The sequence below is a fragment of the Girardinichthys multiradiatus genome, chromosome 18, assembly GCF_021462225.1.
Source record: "Girardinichthys multiradiatus isolate DD_20200921_A chromosome 18, DD_fGirMul_XY1, whole genome shotgun sequence".
NCBI lineage: Eukaryota > Metazoa > Chordata > Actinopteri > Cyprinodontiformes > Goodeidae > Girardinichthys > Girardinichthys multiradiatus.
The window spans coordinates 15,154,164-15,173,030 of NC_061810.1; the positions used below are offsets into that span (position 1 = coordinate 15,154,164).

The 18,867-nt window shown below is 41.7% G+C and overlaps 1 protein-coding gene across 1 annotated transcript in view; it reads right to left on the reverse strand.

Moving 5' to 3' along the window:
- LOC124883499 (beta-galactosidase-1-like protein 2) overlaps positions 1-18,867 on the reverse strand; it is a 56,237-nt gene that overhangs the window by 8,975 nt on the left and 28,395 nt on the right. The window contains exons 11-12 of the mRNA XM_047390608.1: positions 16,933-17,013; positions 13,660-13,766 (exon numbers count right to left, since the gene is read on the reverse strand). Of these exons, the coding sequence (XP_047246564.1) occupies positions 13,660-13,766; positions 16,933-17,013 (188 nt within the window). The remainder of the gene's footprint in view (positions 1-13,659; positions 13,767-16,932; positions 17,014-18,867) is intronic.

An 18,867-nucleotide genomic window follows, 5' to 3' on the forward strand; every position in this document is an offset into this window, starting at 1 on the left:
TAATGAAGCAAGCTTCAGACTCAGAGCAGGGTCCTCATATACAAAAACTGAAGATGTATCAAGAATAGGGTGACCAGATGTCTGGATTTGTGTGGGACTGTGCCGCATTTTTCACTCCTGTCCAGGTGTCCCTCAAACAAAAACAATGTCCTGCATTTGACTGGGTCATATTCTGATAAGTCAAAAAACTATGTGACTAAAGCTTTTCTGAAATGTAAACAAAGCAGAGCTGCCATCATAATCACAAAGTCCCATCAGCTGTCAATCAAAATACGCATCAGCGTTCCACGTCATGACTAACGTGCGCACCATGATGCTAGTAAAATAAAACAGAACAAGAAAAGGATTTTCTTGTACAGCTTACATCAGAAGGCTATATAGAATATTATGAAAGTATGTCACGGAAAAGAAAATGCAGCTACAACAAAAACTGGGAAACGGTTTATAAGTGGGTGAGGCCAGTGAAAGGTGATCTCAAAGGTATTTTTGTGAAGTTTGCCATCATTCAATATGTCCTGTCATCATCCATCTCAGTGTGGTTTGGCTCATCCACAAAACAGGACAGGTCCAGACTGCAACAAATAATCAGGACTGCAGAGAGAATAATCAGGGCTGACCTTCCCTCCATCCAGGTCTTATACAGGTCTATGGTCAGGAAAAGAGCTGCTAAAATCTCTGCAGACCCCACACATCCTGCACATAAACTGTTCAGAGCTTTACCTTCAGGCCGCCACTACAGAGCACTGTTCACTAAAACCAGCCGCCACAGAGACAGTTTCTTCCCCCAGGCTGTTTCTCTGATGAACATTTAATAGAGTACCAAACAACAGCATACAGATGTTGCAAATGCACCTTTTTATTATATATGTTTATACTGTACATTGTAAATATGTATATTCTGTAATACAAAAAACAAAACCAAAGAGCAAAGTGTACCGGAGTCAAATTCCTTGTTTGTATGTACGAACTTGACAATAAAGCTGATTCTGATTCTGACTCAAACCCAGACTGCCAGATGGACAAGGTAACAGCAGCCGAGATTACCAGTGTTAAACTTTAAAAGCTTGTAAAGTTTTTTTTAAACTTGTGCTAATTTATTGTATTGCACTAACAGGCAAAGCAGAGATTGATGAATGTAATGTCAGATCTTTGTTAAATTAAAATATATGATGTCATCATAAGTTTGGTAATGTGTCCTGCAATGTCCCATAAGTATTGTTTTTGTCCCCCACTTCTGGTCATTCAAGAATGAACTGTGGAAATATGGATATTCCTACACCAGCTTCTTAGCTGATATCCTCAAATTTCTATAGTCATTCATTTGCGGACAACACCTAGAAGGTATGCTGGGAAATTGTTATTGAACACACCAGCAAAACAAGATGTAAAATTAGTAAACACATACATTAGATCGGCACAATATATCACAAAGATGCTCAAATTTCAATTTCAATCTACACAATAATAATATCGCAAAAGACTATTTGGAATACAATATTTGTCAGTTAATGTGTTTCAAGTGTCAGAGGTTAACTGTGCAGGGAGTGTTGGAAGCATCAAAATGAGAGAGAACAAAGAGACGAGTGAGGAAAATGAGTATTCATCACACTTGCCATCACAATGTTTGACAATAACATTGTAATTGCATGATGTGCTCATATTAAGCAGCTAAACCATCCATGTCTTTGCAAATACATGAAAAATGAAAAGCTTCTGCAAAATTAGGCAGAAAATATTTTTAACAGCAACAGCTTTATTATTATTATAATGGGATATTGCAAACAGTGTAGTCCCAGTTGTTGTGGAATTGTGCTCAGACACAGCAAGGAGCAGCACACTGCCTGCACCCAGCCACCAACCACACTGGGGTTCCTATAGCAGCAGGGTCATTTCAGAGACTTCTGACAGACTGAACAGCAATATTCCAGTCAAGCCTGAGCCAAGCCACGTCAGCCAGGTTTGTCAAATTCCCAAACAATGCAGTTAAGCAGGCCGAGATTAAAGAGCAATTTGCAGCAATAACAAGTTGTTCTAATGCGATTACTGCCTTCGATTGAGGACAGATTGCTAAAAGCACCATGATGCAATGAATTTGTATTAGTTAACGGGCAGCATTTTCATTTAATCCATTTACACATTTTACATGATCCACAAATGCAATTAGCCAACTTTGAAACAAGGTGGTCTGGTTGAACACCTGCTTGTTCTAATAAAGATAAGGGTTTGGAAAAGACTACAAAATGCAACGTTGTGGGATAGGTGGCTTCCTAAGAAAGAAATTTAGCTGATTGTTCAGAAATTGTCCCCTAATGACCCCACAGGCCCAACGTGTACCAGGGGATGCTGTCAGGATAATTATGATAATCATGTTCTATGGGCACTATAACCAGTCAGGGGGTTTGAATAAGTGACCTCCTGTTTTTTGCTGGTTAAACTACATTTTCAGAGCCCCAGTAGTTATATCAATAAATGCCTGCATAAATGCCTAAACCTCACCTTTTCCCCAGTGCATTTCTTTTACAATAGCATTGTGTCTAATCCATGTAATTGATGTATAACATTAACAGGGAGCAGTCTTACTTAGCACAAAAAACATAATTACCTTTTTTACTCCATTTTATGTGTCTTTAGGCATTTCCAACTCATATTCTGTGAAATTCCTCTTTTTCAACATTGTCGTTTATCTACGTCTTCTTGCATTCTTAAATAGGACATATCAAAGGGGGAATCTGTTCCCACCTGCATGCTCAGCTGATTGCTATGTACACATGCAGTGTTTCATACAGCTTGAGTTTCTTGATTCAGGCGTACAGTGGGAAATCCATACAAGTCTTTGTACATGAATCCCAGGTCTTTTACTATGCAACGTTAGCTTTCATACCTTTGGGAGGTACATTATGCATGTCCAACAAGCTAATATAAACAGTACCTGTTACAACACACTCCACCACACACCTCCACACACACATATAGATAAAATATTAGACTCACAAAAGCCTTCTCTGTAACTGAATGAAAACCACTCCTTTTAAACAAGGGTGTGTGGCTGGTCAGGGGCAAAGTAATTGGCATCTCAGAGGGAAGCAAATTATTGCGATGGGGACTGAATAATTAATGGAGGGAGAATCACCAGACGTGCTACACCTGGCTTGAATATAAATGCCTCTAAGGGAACATGTATGGGGTAAGAATGTTGTCAAAAACAATGTGTATGTAAAGACAGAAATGTGTGCATATTAGTCAATAGTTGTGCATAAGTAAAATCCAAAAGAGGTATTGTATATTTTCTCTATAAGAATACAAAATAAAATGTTACAACTTCAAGAAATTACAAACACAAAGTTCACGTTTACAGTTGTGGTTTATTCTTTATGAATACAATATGCTATAAGAGTTTGTGAATACCTTTTCTTTTCTATGTGCTATGAATCAGAAAAAGGCGGACCCAATATTCAGCCAGACACAGTACTGAAAGTTTAAAAGATTTATTCAGCCACAGGAAAACGTCACACAAGTAACACTCCTCACAGCTTTCAGGAATCACTGAGGCAGAAAGAGGGATTAGTGATTTGTAGTCTCTCCAGATTTTGCAGGGATCAGAAAAGCCACTAACCTGCTTTTGTCTTGAGTGGAACTTGAAACCCAGAGGGGAAACCTCAGTGGGCGGCAGGCGATGATCTCCACAGCACAGGTAAGAAGTGACTCCAGGCTGAATAATCCGAGGGCTAGGCTGGCTCAATAATCCAAAGACAGAAACAGGGTCAACGACCGGAACAAGAGGCGTCAGGCAAGGGGCAAGCAGAGGCATAAACCAGATGCAGGAAACAAGGTGTCCTCAAGTTGGGGCTCCACGAAGGGCTTGACCTGAGAACGTGGAACCTGGGGTGAATCCTCATGAAGTTGGTTAATCTCAGTCGTACAGCGACAGGGTTGATGATCTTGGAGATTGGGAAAGGTCCAACAAATCGGGGTGCCAATTTCCGGGATTCTACCCTTAATGGGAGGTCCTTGACGGAGAGCCAAACTTTCTGCCCCACCTGGTACTTAGGGGCAGGGATCCATCTCCAATTGGCCGTTCTTGACTGAACCAATGACATTCTGATCATCGACCTCCTGGCCTTTCTCCATATTCTTTGGCACCTTAGGGCAGCCACTTGGGCGGACGGAACATTAGCTTCTCTCTCCTGAACTGAAAACATGGGTGGCTGGAAATCAAACACAACATGAAAAGGAGACAAACTTGATTGCATAGAGTTCATGGCGTATTCAACCCAGGGCAAATTTTGTGACCACTTGGTCGGGTCAGACTCACATAATATACGAAGTTTGGTTTCAGCTTCTTGGTTGGCTCTCTCGGTTTGGCCATCAGACTGAGGATGAAACCCTGAGGAAAGACTAACAGAAATTCCCAACAAAGAACAAAACACCTTCCAGAAACGTGACACAAATTGGGGTCCTCTATCGGAAACAATGTCATTTGGGATTCCATGGAGCCTGAAAACTTCTCGGGTCAATATCTCACCCATCTCCTTAGCAGATGGAAGCTTCTCCAACGGCACCAGATGAACCATTTTTGAAAATCTGTCAATTATGGTTAGTAGTACAGAGTGACCATTAGAAACCGGTAGGCCTGTCACAAAATCCACCGCAATAAGTGACCACGGGCGAGGGGGAATTGGCAAAGGGTGCAACAACCCCACAGGAGGGCGACGAGAAGGCTTAGCTCGACAACATTGAGTGCATTCAGCAACAAAGTCTTTGACATCCTTGACCAGCGATGGCCACCAAAACTGAGTTCGAACTGTCTGAATGGTTCTGCTGATTCCTGGATGACAAACTAAACGAGAGCAATGACAAGACTCCAGTACCTTAGGCACAAGACGTTCAGGGACAAAACAGCGTTCAGGTGGACATGATGGTGGGACAGGCAGATCTCTAATGGCTTCCTGGACCTCCCTTTCCACCTCCACTCCGGACACAGACAACCTGACGGTTTCAGGAAGGATAAACTCCTCTTCACCCGCAGACTGAGATTCTTCAGGCTCTTGAATCTGGGATAGGGCGTCAGGTTTGCCATTTTTACTCCCTGGCCTGTAAGATAGGGAGAAATTAAAATGACCAAAAAACAAAGCCCACCTAGCCTGTTTGGGGTTTAGCCGTTTTGCTGTTTTCAGGTACTCCAAGTTCTTATGGTCAGTCCACACCATAAACGGCTCCTTAGTCCCCTCCAGCCAGTGTCTCCACTCTGTTAACGCCAACTTGACAGACAATAACTCTCTGTCTCCCACGTCGTAATTCCGCTCAGCCTGTGACAGAGTCCTTGAAAAGAAGGCACATGGGTGAACACGATCATCCTCACCTCTTTGGCTTAATACAGCTCCGACCCCAGTGCTTGAGGCATCCACCTCCACGATAAACTGTCTCTCTGGGTCAGGAGACCTTAACGCTGGAGCTGACGTGAAGAATTCCTTTAACCTATTGAAGGCCTTCTCTGCATCCTTATTCCACACAAATTTCACCTTGGAAGAGGTAAGAGCGTTTAGGGGAGTAGCAACCAGGCTGTAATTTCTAATAAACCTCCTATAGAAGTTTGCGAAGCCTAGAAATCTTTGAAGCTGCTTGCGATCAGTTGGAACAGGCCATTCCAATACGGCCTTAACCTTGGAGGGGTCGACAAGCACTTGATCTGGGGAAATGATGAAGCCCAAAAAGGAAGTGGTAGTTATGTGAAACTCACATTTCTCTGCCTTGACGAACAACTGGTTTTGGAAAAGATGCAGGAGAACAGCTCTGACATGTTTTCTGTGGGTTTCCAGATCTTGAGAATAAATCAGTATGTCATCAAGATAAATAAATACGAATTGACCCACCATGTCTCTTAGAACGTCATTTACCAATGACTGAAAAACTGCAGGAGCGTTAGTGAGTCCAAATGGCATGACCTTGTATTCATAATGGCCCGTAGGCGTGTTGAAAGCCGTTTTCCACTCATCTCCTTCTCTGATTTGGACCAGATGATATGCATTCCTTAGATCCAGTTTAGAAAATATCTTGGCTCCCTGGATTTGATCAAAAGCTGTGTTCATGAGTGGTAAGGGATATCTATTTTTAACTGTTATCTCATTAAGGCCTCTATAATCAATGCATGGTCTCAATGAACCATCGTTCTTCCCAACAAAAAAGAAACCAGCACCTGCAGGAGAGGAAGAGGGTTGAATGTGCCCTGCCTTTAATGCTTCATCAACATAACTCTTCATGGCCCTGTGCTCCGGACCAGACAATGAATAGGTTCTGCCATTAGGGGGAGATGTGCCAGGAAGCAAATCAATAGCACAATCATAAGGTCTATGGGGAGGCAGAGCTGTGGCCTTGATTTTATTAAAAACCTCCTTTAAATCATGGTATTCTTGCGGTACCTTGGATAAATCCGGATAGGTCTCCTCAACCTCATTCTCCACACTGACCTCCGTAGCAGCAGACAAAATACAGTCAGCGGAACATGACTCAGACCAACCCAAAACTTCTTTTTTCTTCCAGTCGCTGTGAGGGTTGTGTTTCTGCAACCAGGAGGCCCCTAGGACTACAGGAAGTTCAGGTGAATTAATGATCATGAAAGTAACTTTTTCTTGATGATTACCTCCAACTGTAAAGGTAATCTCCTCCGTCCTGAGATGTGAATTGTTCATGCTGTGACCATCCAAATCTAGCACGTTTCGTGTGTCAGCTGACGGAATAAGTTTTATGCCGTTCTTATTTGCAAATGTTTCCTCCATGAATTCAGTATCTGCTCCTGAATCAATAAACACGGCCCCTTGGAGAGACAAAGAAGGGGTTTGAAAATGGGCAGGAAACAAAACGAGGAGGCAGATAGTTGACTTCGGCTCAATAGAGACCTCCCTTCCTCTGCTGAGCTTGTCCTTTTAGTGGACACCTGAGTGCTAAATGTCCCTTCTCTCCACAATAAAAACAGAGCTTGAATCTTCTCCGACGATCTTTCTCCTCGGGTAATCTTGGTTCTGCCCAATTGCATGGGCTCACAATTATCATTTTCCACAGTGAGAGGTGACCGACTCCTTCTCTCATACCGGTGTGCAGAAAACTGAGTTAAAGATGAGCGACCCTTCTCATGGCGCTTCTCCTTCCTTCTCTCTGCCAGCCCAATATCAATGCGAGCAGCCAAATCCTCGAGTTGTTTCAGGGAAGGATAGTCACGGGTCGCTAGCTCATCCTTGATGTCTTCGTTTAATCCTTTCATGAATGCATCCATTTGTGCTGCCTCATTCCAATGGCTCTGTGCAGCCAACAAATGAGAGTCAATTATATAGGTTGAGACAGGTTGATCAGCCTGTTTGAGGGACAATAATCCTCTTGCGGCCTCACTCGAATGAGTTCCTTGGAAAAACTTTCATAAAGATCACAAGATGCAAACCTGTTATGCCATTTAGCAGTTCCCCACTGTTTTGCCTTTCTTGCCAGCAGAGATATAGCAAACGCCACCTTGGAACGTTCAGTGGGAAAGGATGACGGCTGAAGCTCAAAATGAATTTCACACTGAGTTAGAAAAGCTCAACATTGGTCTGAGTCTCCCCTGAACATCTCAGGCGGAGAAAGGCGTGGCTCCTTTTGTGACGGTGGTGGCTCGGAGACAAGATTGCCAGAACGTAATGTGGAAAATATTTCCTCCAAGCTGGATCTCAACCGGAAAAGGGTCTCATCAATGTGGGTGCGCCTCTGCTGTGCTGGCGATGGGTCCATTTCTGGCCAGATATTTCTGCTATGAATCAGAATAAGGCAGACCCAAGATTCAGCCAGACAGTACTGAAAGTTTAAAAGATTTATTCAGCCACAGGAAAACGTCACACAAGTAACACTCCTCACAGCTTTCAGGAATCACTGAGGCAGAAAGAGGGATTAGTGACTTGTAGTCTCTCCAGATTTTGCAGGAATCAGAAAAGCCACTAACCTGCTTTTGTCTTGAGTGGAACTTGAAACCCAGAGGGGAAACCTCAGTGGGCGGCTGGCGGTGATCTCCACAGCACAAGTAAGAAGTGACTCCAGGCTGAAAAATCCGAGGGCTAGGCTGGCTCAATAATCCAAGGACAGAAACAGGGTCAACGATCGGAACAAGAGGCGTCAGGCAAGGGGCAAGCAGAGGCATAAACCAGATGCAGGAAACAAGGTCGACAACCAAAATCCAAATAGTCCGACAGGGAGCAGGCAGAGGCATAAATCCAAAAGGCAAGGCAAGGTCAAGAACAATGATCAGACAGGAAGGAACGTTGGATATCTACTCACACGATGGCTTTCAAAAATCTGGCACCGTCTGCTTGTCAGAGTCAGTATATATCAGGGAAGACACAGGTGCTTGGCATTCCACAGATTGCACTACATTGCAGCAGCCACCAGGTGCATCTAATCTGCTGATTGCAGCCAGGGAGACAGGGTAGAGCAGACGTGCCAGAATCATAACACTATGAGAATACGAATTTACATCAGCGACTTTGTGTCACGTGATCTCAGGCTGGTTAGTGGAGCACAGAGTTAGTGGATTCACGTTGCGCATGCGCTGTCACACTCCTCACCGCCAATAAACGTAGTGCCGGGATTGGATGACGGAAAAAGGTAATGAGAAATCATTTAGTCTAAAAGGAATATTAGGAACAAAGGGGGGGAAATCAAGAGTATTATAAATAAAGCATTGTTTGTATTTTTATGAAATACAAAACTAAAACTTAGAATATAGTGGGTGGAGTTATACAATGATGTACAGCAGGTGGCGGTATGCACCTCTGAATTTGTTGTGTACCGCCAGGAGAAGAAGAAGCAGCAGCACTAGCGCCAAGATGACGGACAAAGAAACTAAAGTACAAAGCCAGGTAATGTTAAAAAGTGTATATATGTCTTAATGTCGTTAATATATACTCTTGGTAATATTCATTTTAGACTGAATTATCTCCCATTGTCTTTTTCCGTCATCCAATCCCGGCACTACGTTTACTGGCGGTGAGGAGTGTGACAGAGCATGCGCAACGCGAATCGACTAACTGTGTGCTCCACTAACCAGCCTGAGATCACATGACACCAAGTCGCTGATGTAAATTCGTATTCTCATAGAAAAGAAATCGTATTCACAAACTGTTATAGCATATTGTATTCATAAAGAATAAACCACAACTGTAAACTTGAACTTTGTGTTTGTAATTTCTTGAAGCTGTAACATTTTATTTTGTATTCTTATAGAGAAAACATACAATACCTCTTTTACATTTTACTTATGCACAACTATTGACTAATATGCACACATTTCCGTCTTTGCATACACATTGTTTTTGACAGCGTTTTTACCCCATAAACATGGTGTAAATAGCTAAACCAGCATAGTGGACATGAAAGTAAAAGGAAATTAGGACAATGTTCAAATCAGAATCAGAATCAGCTTTAAAGAGGATACTGTGCCAATTGTTATTTTTTCCTTGCTTTTCTTTAGCAAAGGGATCTTTACAGGTTCTTTCAGACTATTTCTACAGCAGGTTGCAATGCAATCATTAAGCTGCACATGGTGGATTAATACCGGTCCCTGAGAAGGCATTTCCGTAGTTTAAAAAATGCTTTGTTGACCATTATAACTTACAGAGAGGTTTTGGTCGATGAAGTCCTATTGGTGTCAGACTGTCTCATAAGAGTTTTATATGCAAATTTTCAGTTTTTCAGTGAACACAGTGAGGCCATATCAAGAGGACAGATTTAACAAGTGATTATACATTAAATATCTTTTTGACTCAGCCAAAACAGATAGAAAATAACTGTCCAATTCAAGACACACTGATCACACCCTCCACGTTTGTTTGCCTCAGTGGTAATGATGTGTAAATAATTTCAAAATAAATTAATATTTTAGTAGAGTGACACAATTTCAGTTTGTTGCTGTAATAACAGTAACACAAATCCAAGCATTAGTGAGACAGAAGCCACGTTTTGTTTGCTATTGTCCAGAAGGTGGGAAGAATCCCCAAGCTTATCTAACCATCTGAGTGAGAAGGATGATGAGGGAGATAAAAAAAAATCTGTAAGGCTAACAGCAGCAAAGTGTTGCATCTTGGGGTTACCAGGTCTCTATAACCACTATAAATTTATCTACCAGACAGACAATTGTTTAATAGGTGTGGATGAAAGTTGAAATTCTTTTGGTGAATTAGGCCTCACAGTCTGTCTTGCACATAATGGCATTTTATAGGATTTAGTATATGACCCTTTTGGAGATTGTATGATATCCCATGAGCATAATATCAGAGCTTTCAGATGAGACTAAGATTGAGTAATTAACATTGAAGGGTTGGGTTTCTGGCATAATACAAAGGATTAAAATGTCTTATAGCTAATCATGCGCACTCAAATATAGTCCTGAATCTGTGATGAAGCAGACAATTTTGTTTTTCAAAAATTCTAAGGATTACAAGGTGAGTGTGAACTTCAGGAGCCTGAACACTTTTTCTCCAGAACCAAATTTCCTGGAGCCCTTTTATCCGCTAGGCTGTTTTGTGTGTGTGTTAACACAGTGGGGTCTGAAAGCCATATATGTAGATTATGTCCCCTGACGTTGAGCCAGCCCTCCTTCACCCGGAGTGCTGCTACGGACTGGGGACACAGATCTCTGTCCAGCGCAACAGTGGTCTCCAGAATACAACTAACACAGTGAAATTGGACCAAAACAGCATCAATCAAGATTGTTTCATGGCAGTTAGTGTTTAAAAACCAGGAATTGACATGCCAAATTGCGTGTAAATGTTTAGGTGTTTGGGTTTTAAGTGAACTGTGCTGAGCGGTTTTCCATGACAGAAAAAATAAAACAATGCTCCCACTGGGATAACCATCTGCAATCTAAAGACATTATTTAGAAAAGTTTCACAGCGTTTAAACTCTGAAACTGAATTAAAATCCCTTCTAACTTAGAGGAAGTTTGTAATGATTCATATATCTTCACTGATTAAAGCCCGTGCATTGGGTCTCAGAGGAACATTAATCAGACCGACTTTTGTTCCATTCAAACGTAAAATCAGTGAATGATCAACGATCCTGGACAGATCACTGACTTATTCTGTATCTCAGAACATAAACATTGAAAAATATTCTAACTTCACTGGTTGACTTAAGTCTTTTAGATGCGTCTGTGCTGAACACACATGAATCAGGCTGCGGTAAAAATAATTGACATGCTCAGGAGACGACTGAGCCACTTGATTCAGGTATGTTGGACTAGGGACACATTTAAAAGTTGTAGGACACTGGCTCTTGAGGGCTAGAGTTTGAAGACTCCTACATATTTCCACTAAGGTTGGCAGATTTTGATCAATGTATTTGAAAGTAAACTCTGTAAAACTGTGATGATCAGGACTGATGGCTGCGATAAAGAGTGTGTCTGAAAACAAAAATATAGAAATCCTATTGGAATTTAAAGGTAGTGCAAAATATGATTGACAGAGTAGGATAAAATTTACCATAACTGAACTGGGGATATTTATTCCAATGAGAAAGGTTTAGCCTCTTCCCACCCCGAAGCGTTATCTTTAGTTCAGGCTCTATCCCAGGCTGGGCTGTTTGTGGTAGAATTTCTACCAGCTTTTGTGTGATTCAGATTCCTGCAGGAGACAAACTATCCCAGAAAAGTAGCCTGGTCCCTGAAAAGGTTCCTACAGTGGAAATGCACATTTAAGTGTATTGTGTCATAAACTATTTGAATTACCAGTACATGTCCCCCTCCCCTGCTCACATCCAAACAGACATTCCACCCTCCTTTGACCCACAGGACCCACAGCTGTCCAGTAACACCTAAAATTTTATCTTCCACCTCAGCCCTAGGCCCTTCTGCTTCTACATGTTTGCCTTCAACCATATCAGAAGATGCTGATGCTTCCTTTGCTTCCCCCTTCCAGTTGTGTGTCTCAAGAAGTCAAGTGAAGATGCAACTGGAGAGACTGAATCGGAATAAGGCTGCAGGTCCAGATCATGTCAGCCCTAGAGGCCTGAAGGCCTGTGCAGAGCAGCTCTGTGGGATTCTGCAGCACCTCTTCAATCTTAGCCTGGCCCAGAAGAAGGTTCCGGTGTTGTGGAAAACCTCCTGTCTTGTTCCGGTACCAAAGAAAACTCACCCATCAGTCCTCAATGACTATAGACCTGTTGCCCCGACATCCCACATCATGAAGGTCCTGGAGAGACTCCTGTTGGCCCACCTGAGTAAGCAAACAGTAAACCATCAGGACCCCTTTCAGTTTGCTTATCGCTGTGGAGTTGAAGTTGGAGTTGAAGATGCCATCATACACCTGCTTCAGCAAACCCACTGTCATCTGGACAAAGCCAGTAGCACTGTGAGGATCGTGTTCTTTGATTTCTCCAGTGCATTTAATACAATCCAACCTGATTTGCTTTGTCAGAAACTCCAGAAGACTCAGGTGGAGGCCTCAACAATCTCCTGGATCAAAGACTACCTGACAAACAGACCACAGTTTGTGAGACTGAAGGGTTGTGAGTCTAACCAGGTAGTCAGCAGCACAGGAGCACCACAGGGGACTGTACTCTCACCATTCCTTTTCACTCTGTACACCTCAGACTTCCAGTACAAGACAGACTCCTGTCATCTGCAGAAATACTCAGATGATTCTGCAGTCGTGGGGTGGATCAGAGATGGACAAGAAGCTGAGTACAGGGAGGTGGTGGACCGCTTTGTGGCATGGTGTGGAAACAATCATCTCATCTTGAACGTGACTAAAACAAAGGAGATGATTGTAGATTTTAAGAGAAACAGGAATAAGTCAAAAACTATTTCTATCTTGGGAAAAGAAGTGGAGGTGGTGGAGGAGTATAAATACCTCGGTGTTCACCTGGACAACAGACTAGAGTGGAGATGCAACTGTGAAGCCATCTACAAGAAGGGACAGAGCAGACTGTACTTCTTGAGGAAGCTTAGGTCCTTTGGTGTTTGCAGCAAGATGCTGCGTATCTTCTATAAGTCTGTTGTGGAGAGTGTGATCTCTTCTGCCATCATCTGCTGGGGAAGCTGCATCAGAACCAGGGACTTAAAAAAGCTCAACAAGCTGATGAAGAAGGCTGGCTCTGTTCTGGGGACTCCTCTGGAACCTCTGGAGATCATTGTGGAAAGACGGATTCTTCATAAAATGAAGAACATTATGGAGAACCCTGAGCATCCTCTTCATGAGAATGTCTTACAACAACAGAGTGTTTTCAATCAGAGTCTTCTTCAGATCTGCTGTAAGACGCAGCGCTACAGGAGATCCTTCCTGCCCACAGCCAACAGCATCTACAACGGCTCTTTGAAGAATCCCTCATAATGAGCTACAACAACATTTAATTTCCCTTTGGGATTAATAAAGTATTTTTTTTATTATTTGAATTGAATGTTACAGAAAAATCTGGCGGACTGTTTCCCAAACCACAAAATGGGTTGTTAGCGGGTCATTCAGCAGGCTTATGATCCAAAACAACAGAAATGGTCCAGCAGACACAGAATTAGCCTTCCTCCATGGCTATCTCAGTTGCTAGACCTATATCCTAGCTTTAATCTGTGCTTGTGCAACACAGTAAATTATTCATTTATCAGATGACTGTATTATTGTTTTTGGGCTATTCTAAATGTGTGTTCCTCACCTGTTCCGTTGAATGCAGACTGTCCCAAAGAGATAGATGCTGCTGGACAACAACAGCCTGATAGGCTCTCCTTTGCGGAGGAGAGGGCAGTTTAGGAAGAGGTTCGTCTGAAAGGAAAGGAGAGGGGAAAACAAGGGAAACATCTCTTACACGTCTCTGTCAGGAGCTGAGCCAATGCAGTCATTATGGAAAAGCTTCAAAGAATTAGAAATTTTAATAAGTTGAAAACTAGAAAACATAAAAGCTTTAACAATCCTGGTGGTTAAATTCATGTATGTAGATGCCTTTGAAAACAAATCAGTACAGTGACATCTGTCTAGCAAACTCCTACATTAGAATTAAAGCAACTCAGATTTTCTTGTGCTGCATTCCTTCAAAGAGCTCTTTATGTTTGCCACAATATGCATGACTCAGGACAAATCCTAAAAAAATAACCTCAGAAAACTTCTTTTAGATCTCTGTGGGTGAGCTTTTTGCCAGTTTGTTTTCCAGTTTCATAAACACCCTCTCAACAGCCGTTAACAGAGCTTGCTCAGCACCATCAGCTGCTTTTAAAGGTGATAAATCCCACAGGCACACCAGTGTCCAGAGATATATTTTCTGTGTCCCCTACGGCTCATGCAAGCTCCAGAGTTGATTTCTTTTTGTCCAAAAATCTTAACTCTTTAAAAATGTCCACAACAGCATCCCTGACCCTGTCTGTTTACAAATTAGGGAGACTTATGAAGGGAATTTACTGCCCAGGCTCTTTAAAACTTAACACCCTTAAAACTAAAGTTTGTTTCAGATAATTCACTATATTGTGCTGGTCTATTTCATTAACCTCTAATAAAACACAATATAATACGTGGTTATAAGGTGACAAAATGTGGAAAAAAAGTTCAAGGGATATGAATATCTTTTCCTGCAATTTCTAAGAGCAGTGAAATTTTCAGGCCAATTGTAAGAATGAAACGTTTTTAATTTATACTAGATCAGCATACATCCCTGCCAGCTTATTCCAAAAATAAGTCATAGACATATATAACAGTAATTGATATAAAGTACAGGTCCTTCTCAAAATATTAGCATATTGTGATAAAGTTCATTATTTTCCATAATGTCATGATGAAAATTTAACATTCATATATTTTTGATTCATTGCACACTAACTGAAATATCTCAGGTCTTTTATTGTCTTAATACGGATGATTTTGGCATACAGCTCATGAAAACCCAAAATTCCTATCTCACAAAATTAGCATATCATTAAAAGGGTCTCTAAACGAGCTATGAACCTAATCATCTGAATCAACGAGTTAACTCTAAACACCTGCAAAAGATTCCTGAGGCCTTTAAAACTCCCAGCCTGGTTCATCACTCAAAACCCCAATCATGGGTAAGACTGCCGACCTGACTGCTGTCCAGAAGGCCACTATTGACACCCTCAAGCAAGAGGGTAAGACACAGAAAGAAATTTCTGAACGAATAGGCTGTTCCCAGAGTGCTGTATCAAGGCACCTCAGTCGGAAGTCTGTGGGAAGGAAAAAGTGTGGCAGAAAACGCTGCACAACGAGAAGAGGTGACCGGACCCTGAGGAAGATTGTGGAGAAGGGCCGATTCCAGACCAGACCTTGGGGGACCTGCGGAAGCAGTGGACTGAGTCTGGAGTAGGAACATCCAGAACCACCGTGCACAGGCATGTGCAGGAAATGGGCTACAGGTGCCGCATTCCCCAGGTCAAGCCACTTTTGAACCAGAAACAGCGGCAGAAGCGCCTGACTTGGGCTACAGAGAAGCAGCACTGGACTGTTGCTCAGTGGTCCAAAGTACTTTTTTCGGATGAAAGCAAATTCTGCATGTCATTTGGAAATCAAGGTGCCAGAGTCTGGAGGAAGACTGGGGAGAAGGAAATGCCAAAATGCCAGAAGTCCAGTGTCAAGTACCCACAGTCAGTGATGGTCTGGGGTACCGTGTCAGCTGCTGGTGTTGGTACACTGTGTTTTATCAAGGGCAGGGTCAATGCAGCTAGCTATCAGGAGATTTTGGAGCACTTCATGCTTCCATCTGCTGAAAAGCTTTATGGAGATGAAGATTTCATTTTTCAGCACGACCTGGCCCCTGCTCACAGTGCCAAAACCACTGGTAAATGGTTTACTGACCATGGTATCACTGTGCTCAATTGGCCTGCCAACTCTCCTGACCTGAACCCCATAGAGAATCTGTGGGATATTGTGAAGAGAACATTGAGAGACTCAAGACCCAACACTCTGGATGAGCTAAAGGCCGCTATCGAAGCATCCTGGGCCTCCATAAGACCTCAGCAGTGCCACAGGCTGATTGCCTCCATGCCACGCCGCATTGAAGCAGTCATTTCTGCAAAAGGATTCCCGACCAAGTATTGAGTGCATAACTGTACATGATTATTTGAAGGTTGACGTTTTTTGCATTAAAAACACTTTTCTTTTATTGGTCGGATGAAATATGCTAATTTTGTGAGATAGGAATTTTGGGTTTTCATGAGCTGTATGCCAAAATCATCCGTATTAAGACAATAAAAGACCTGAAATATTTCAGTTAGTGTGCAATGAATCTAAAATATATGAATGTTAAATTTTCATCATGACATTATGGAAAATAATGAACTTTATCACAATATGCTAATATTTTGAGAAGGACCTGTACATCATTTGACAGTCAAATGATGATAAAATATGTAGATAATCTAATTAAATAATTGGTCTGGTCTTTGTGGCTGTGGAGCCGAAGACAGAGGATTCTCAGACTCATCATATTGAGGCCATTGCTTATTGTTCAACAGACAACGAAACATAAGGACGCATCACGCTTCGGCAGCCTTTCAAAGGTCTTCGATCACTGCACTAGCAGGCAATTTATTACTTTCTTGAGCTGGTTTCATTCTCGTGCTGCTAAAGGCCAGCCCTGACCACAAAACACTCGAGACTTCCGCCCTCCAACCGCAAACGACATGTTTTACACACAGAAAAATGCTCAAAAAGTGATCCAAAATCCAAGACATGTATGATATTTTTACAATTGGAAGTCACTCTGTGGGTCTCTGATTAAGACAGAGAGCTCACACACATGCACAAAAACACACAAACCCTTAAATTTAATCCCTACTTGTAATCATATGCAAAGTTATCCTGTTTGAGCCAAGAGAGAACAGGTTCTACAAGGAGAATTAACTTAAGTGGGGAGATGAAAGGGAAGGAGGAGACAGAAAAGACAGAAGATGCAAGGCCCGTCTCAGCAACAGCGTGCAACACTCACTGTGGTAGCTGCTGAATAAATTCCTCAGAAGATGATACTTGGTGGTGTAATCCCCAGCCTCGGATAATGGGGCATCGTAATCTGAAAGATAATATGCTATCAGAACAGCAGGCTTGGGAACCGTAGAGAGGCATGGATGCCTTTTACCGTGGCAGATGCTTTTTCTACGCTTCCCTATCGAACATCTTAAGGCAGCAGCAGCCTGAAACACATTCGGGGTTTATCTTGACAAAAATTGGAGTCTTTTCAAGGGAAAAAGGTAAAAAACACTTAGGGAGCAGTACCACAAGTGGAAAGACCACTGAAGGTCAGGGGTGGTGTTGTCGACACTCCTGAATGAGTGAAGAAGTGATTACAGAGGTTAACCAATCTAAAAAGAGTGAATATGTAATTTTCACAGTACTGAAAGAGCAGCTCTAATAAAAAACTGCTTCTAACAGAAGTGGAGGTCACTCAAATGTTTAAACACACAATCATTTAAAGTACATGGTACAACAGAGTTAATTTCAGCTGAAATGTAACATTAAATAAATAGGTTGAAATACTACATGTTTGGTTCAGTGAAGTAGCTATCAGTAGTCAGTAACTTACCTGCAGTACACACGCGTCATAGAGAACTGAGTTTGGTAAAATAACCTATTTTAGTTAGACAGGAAGCAGTGGATCAAGACAAAACAAATTGGTATGCTTTCAATGTATACAGATCTCCCTTTCATCTGTGTGGCAATGAAAAGAGATGTAACGTTTCGTTAGAACTAATGGGAAGCATCTAAACATCGCTATGTACAGTGATAATAGTATGGGCCCAAGAAGTAATCCTACAGGCAACTGACAAGAGAAGTTGCCAAAGAGAAGACAGATTGGGGTACAGCAGAATTTCTACTGGATCGGTAAGATCTGAACCACGCTAGAGCAGAACCATCAGTGCCAAGACAATTCTTCAAACAGGAGAGGAAAATACTGTTTGTGATTTACTGTGTCAAAAGCAGCTGTAAACCTAAAAGCAATAAAACAACCAAACTACCATACTCAAGTGTACTGTGGCTTTTGATGTTACTGCTGAAAATTTTCAAGCATTTTTCAACAGTATTTCTCACCAAGACAAAAATACTGAAGAGTATTCAGAACCTTAAGTAATGGTGGAAAGAAGCGTAAAGTAATTATGTGAATTATTCACAGCAAAATCAGAAAATAATTTAGCTTTTTCAGCTTTTATAACACCATGACAATCCTGCAAATCTTCTCTGAGAACATGAAATTACATATTGTCTTTTTTTTTCACCTGTGTTCAACATCCCAGCAAGGCTGGCTAAATTTAGAAAAGCTCACATGTGCATGACATGGTTCACTTGATGGGCGATTAATGGTATGTTACAGTCAGCTAATAAAGACTGCTCGTCAGGCTGGGAGACAATAATTAGTTGCGTAAGCACTGAAGAAACCTCCTCTACTTTTATGTTGTGTATGTAGCATTATGTTTGGGTACTTAATAGAAAAAATAAAACTGACAGAGAAGATAAGAATGATTTACAAGCATTGGATGAATCCTGCAGCTAATTAACCATTAGGTGCTAATATCACTGAAATTGGTATCTGCTTTGTAGCCTCCAATCAGCTTGACTTGTGATTAGCATAGCTACTTCCAAATCACTTTAAACATTTTTTAAACTAGAACTGGTTAATTTTACACGGAACTGTGGTCATGTAGCAATATGACAATAAAAACAAATAAGTAAGAAGAGCAAGAGACAAATCTGAGCAGACAAATTATTTTTGCACTTAATCTCAAAGAGGCTGTTTGTCACCTGATCAAAGATTTTATCTTCAAAGGCTAGCCTTTGAAGATAAAATCTGTGCATATATCTGGCTTCCATTTCTTTTTTGGCATACATGTTATCATGACGCCCTTATGACAAAGGCAGAAAGGCTTTCTGG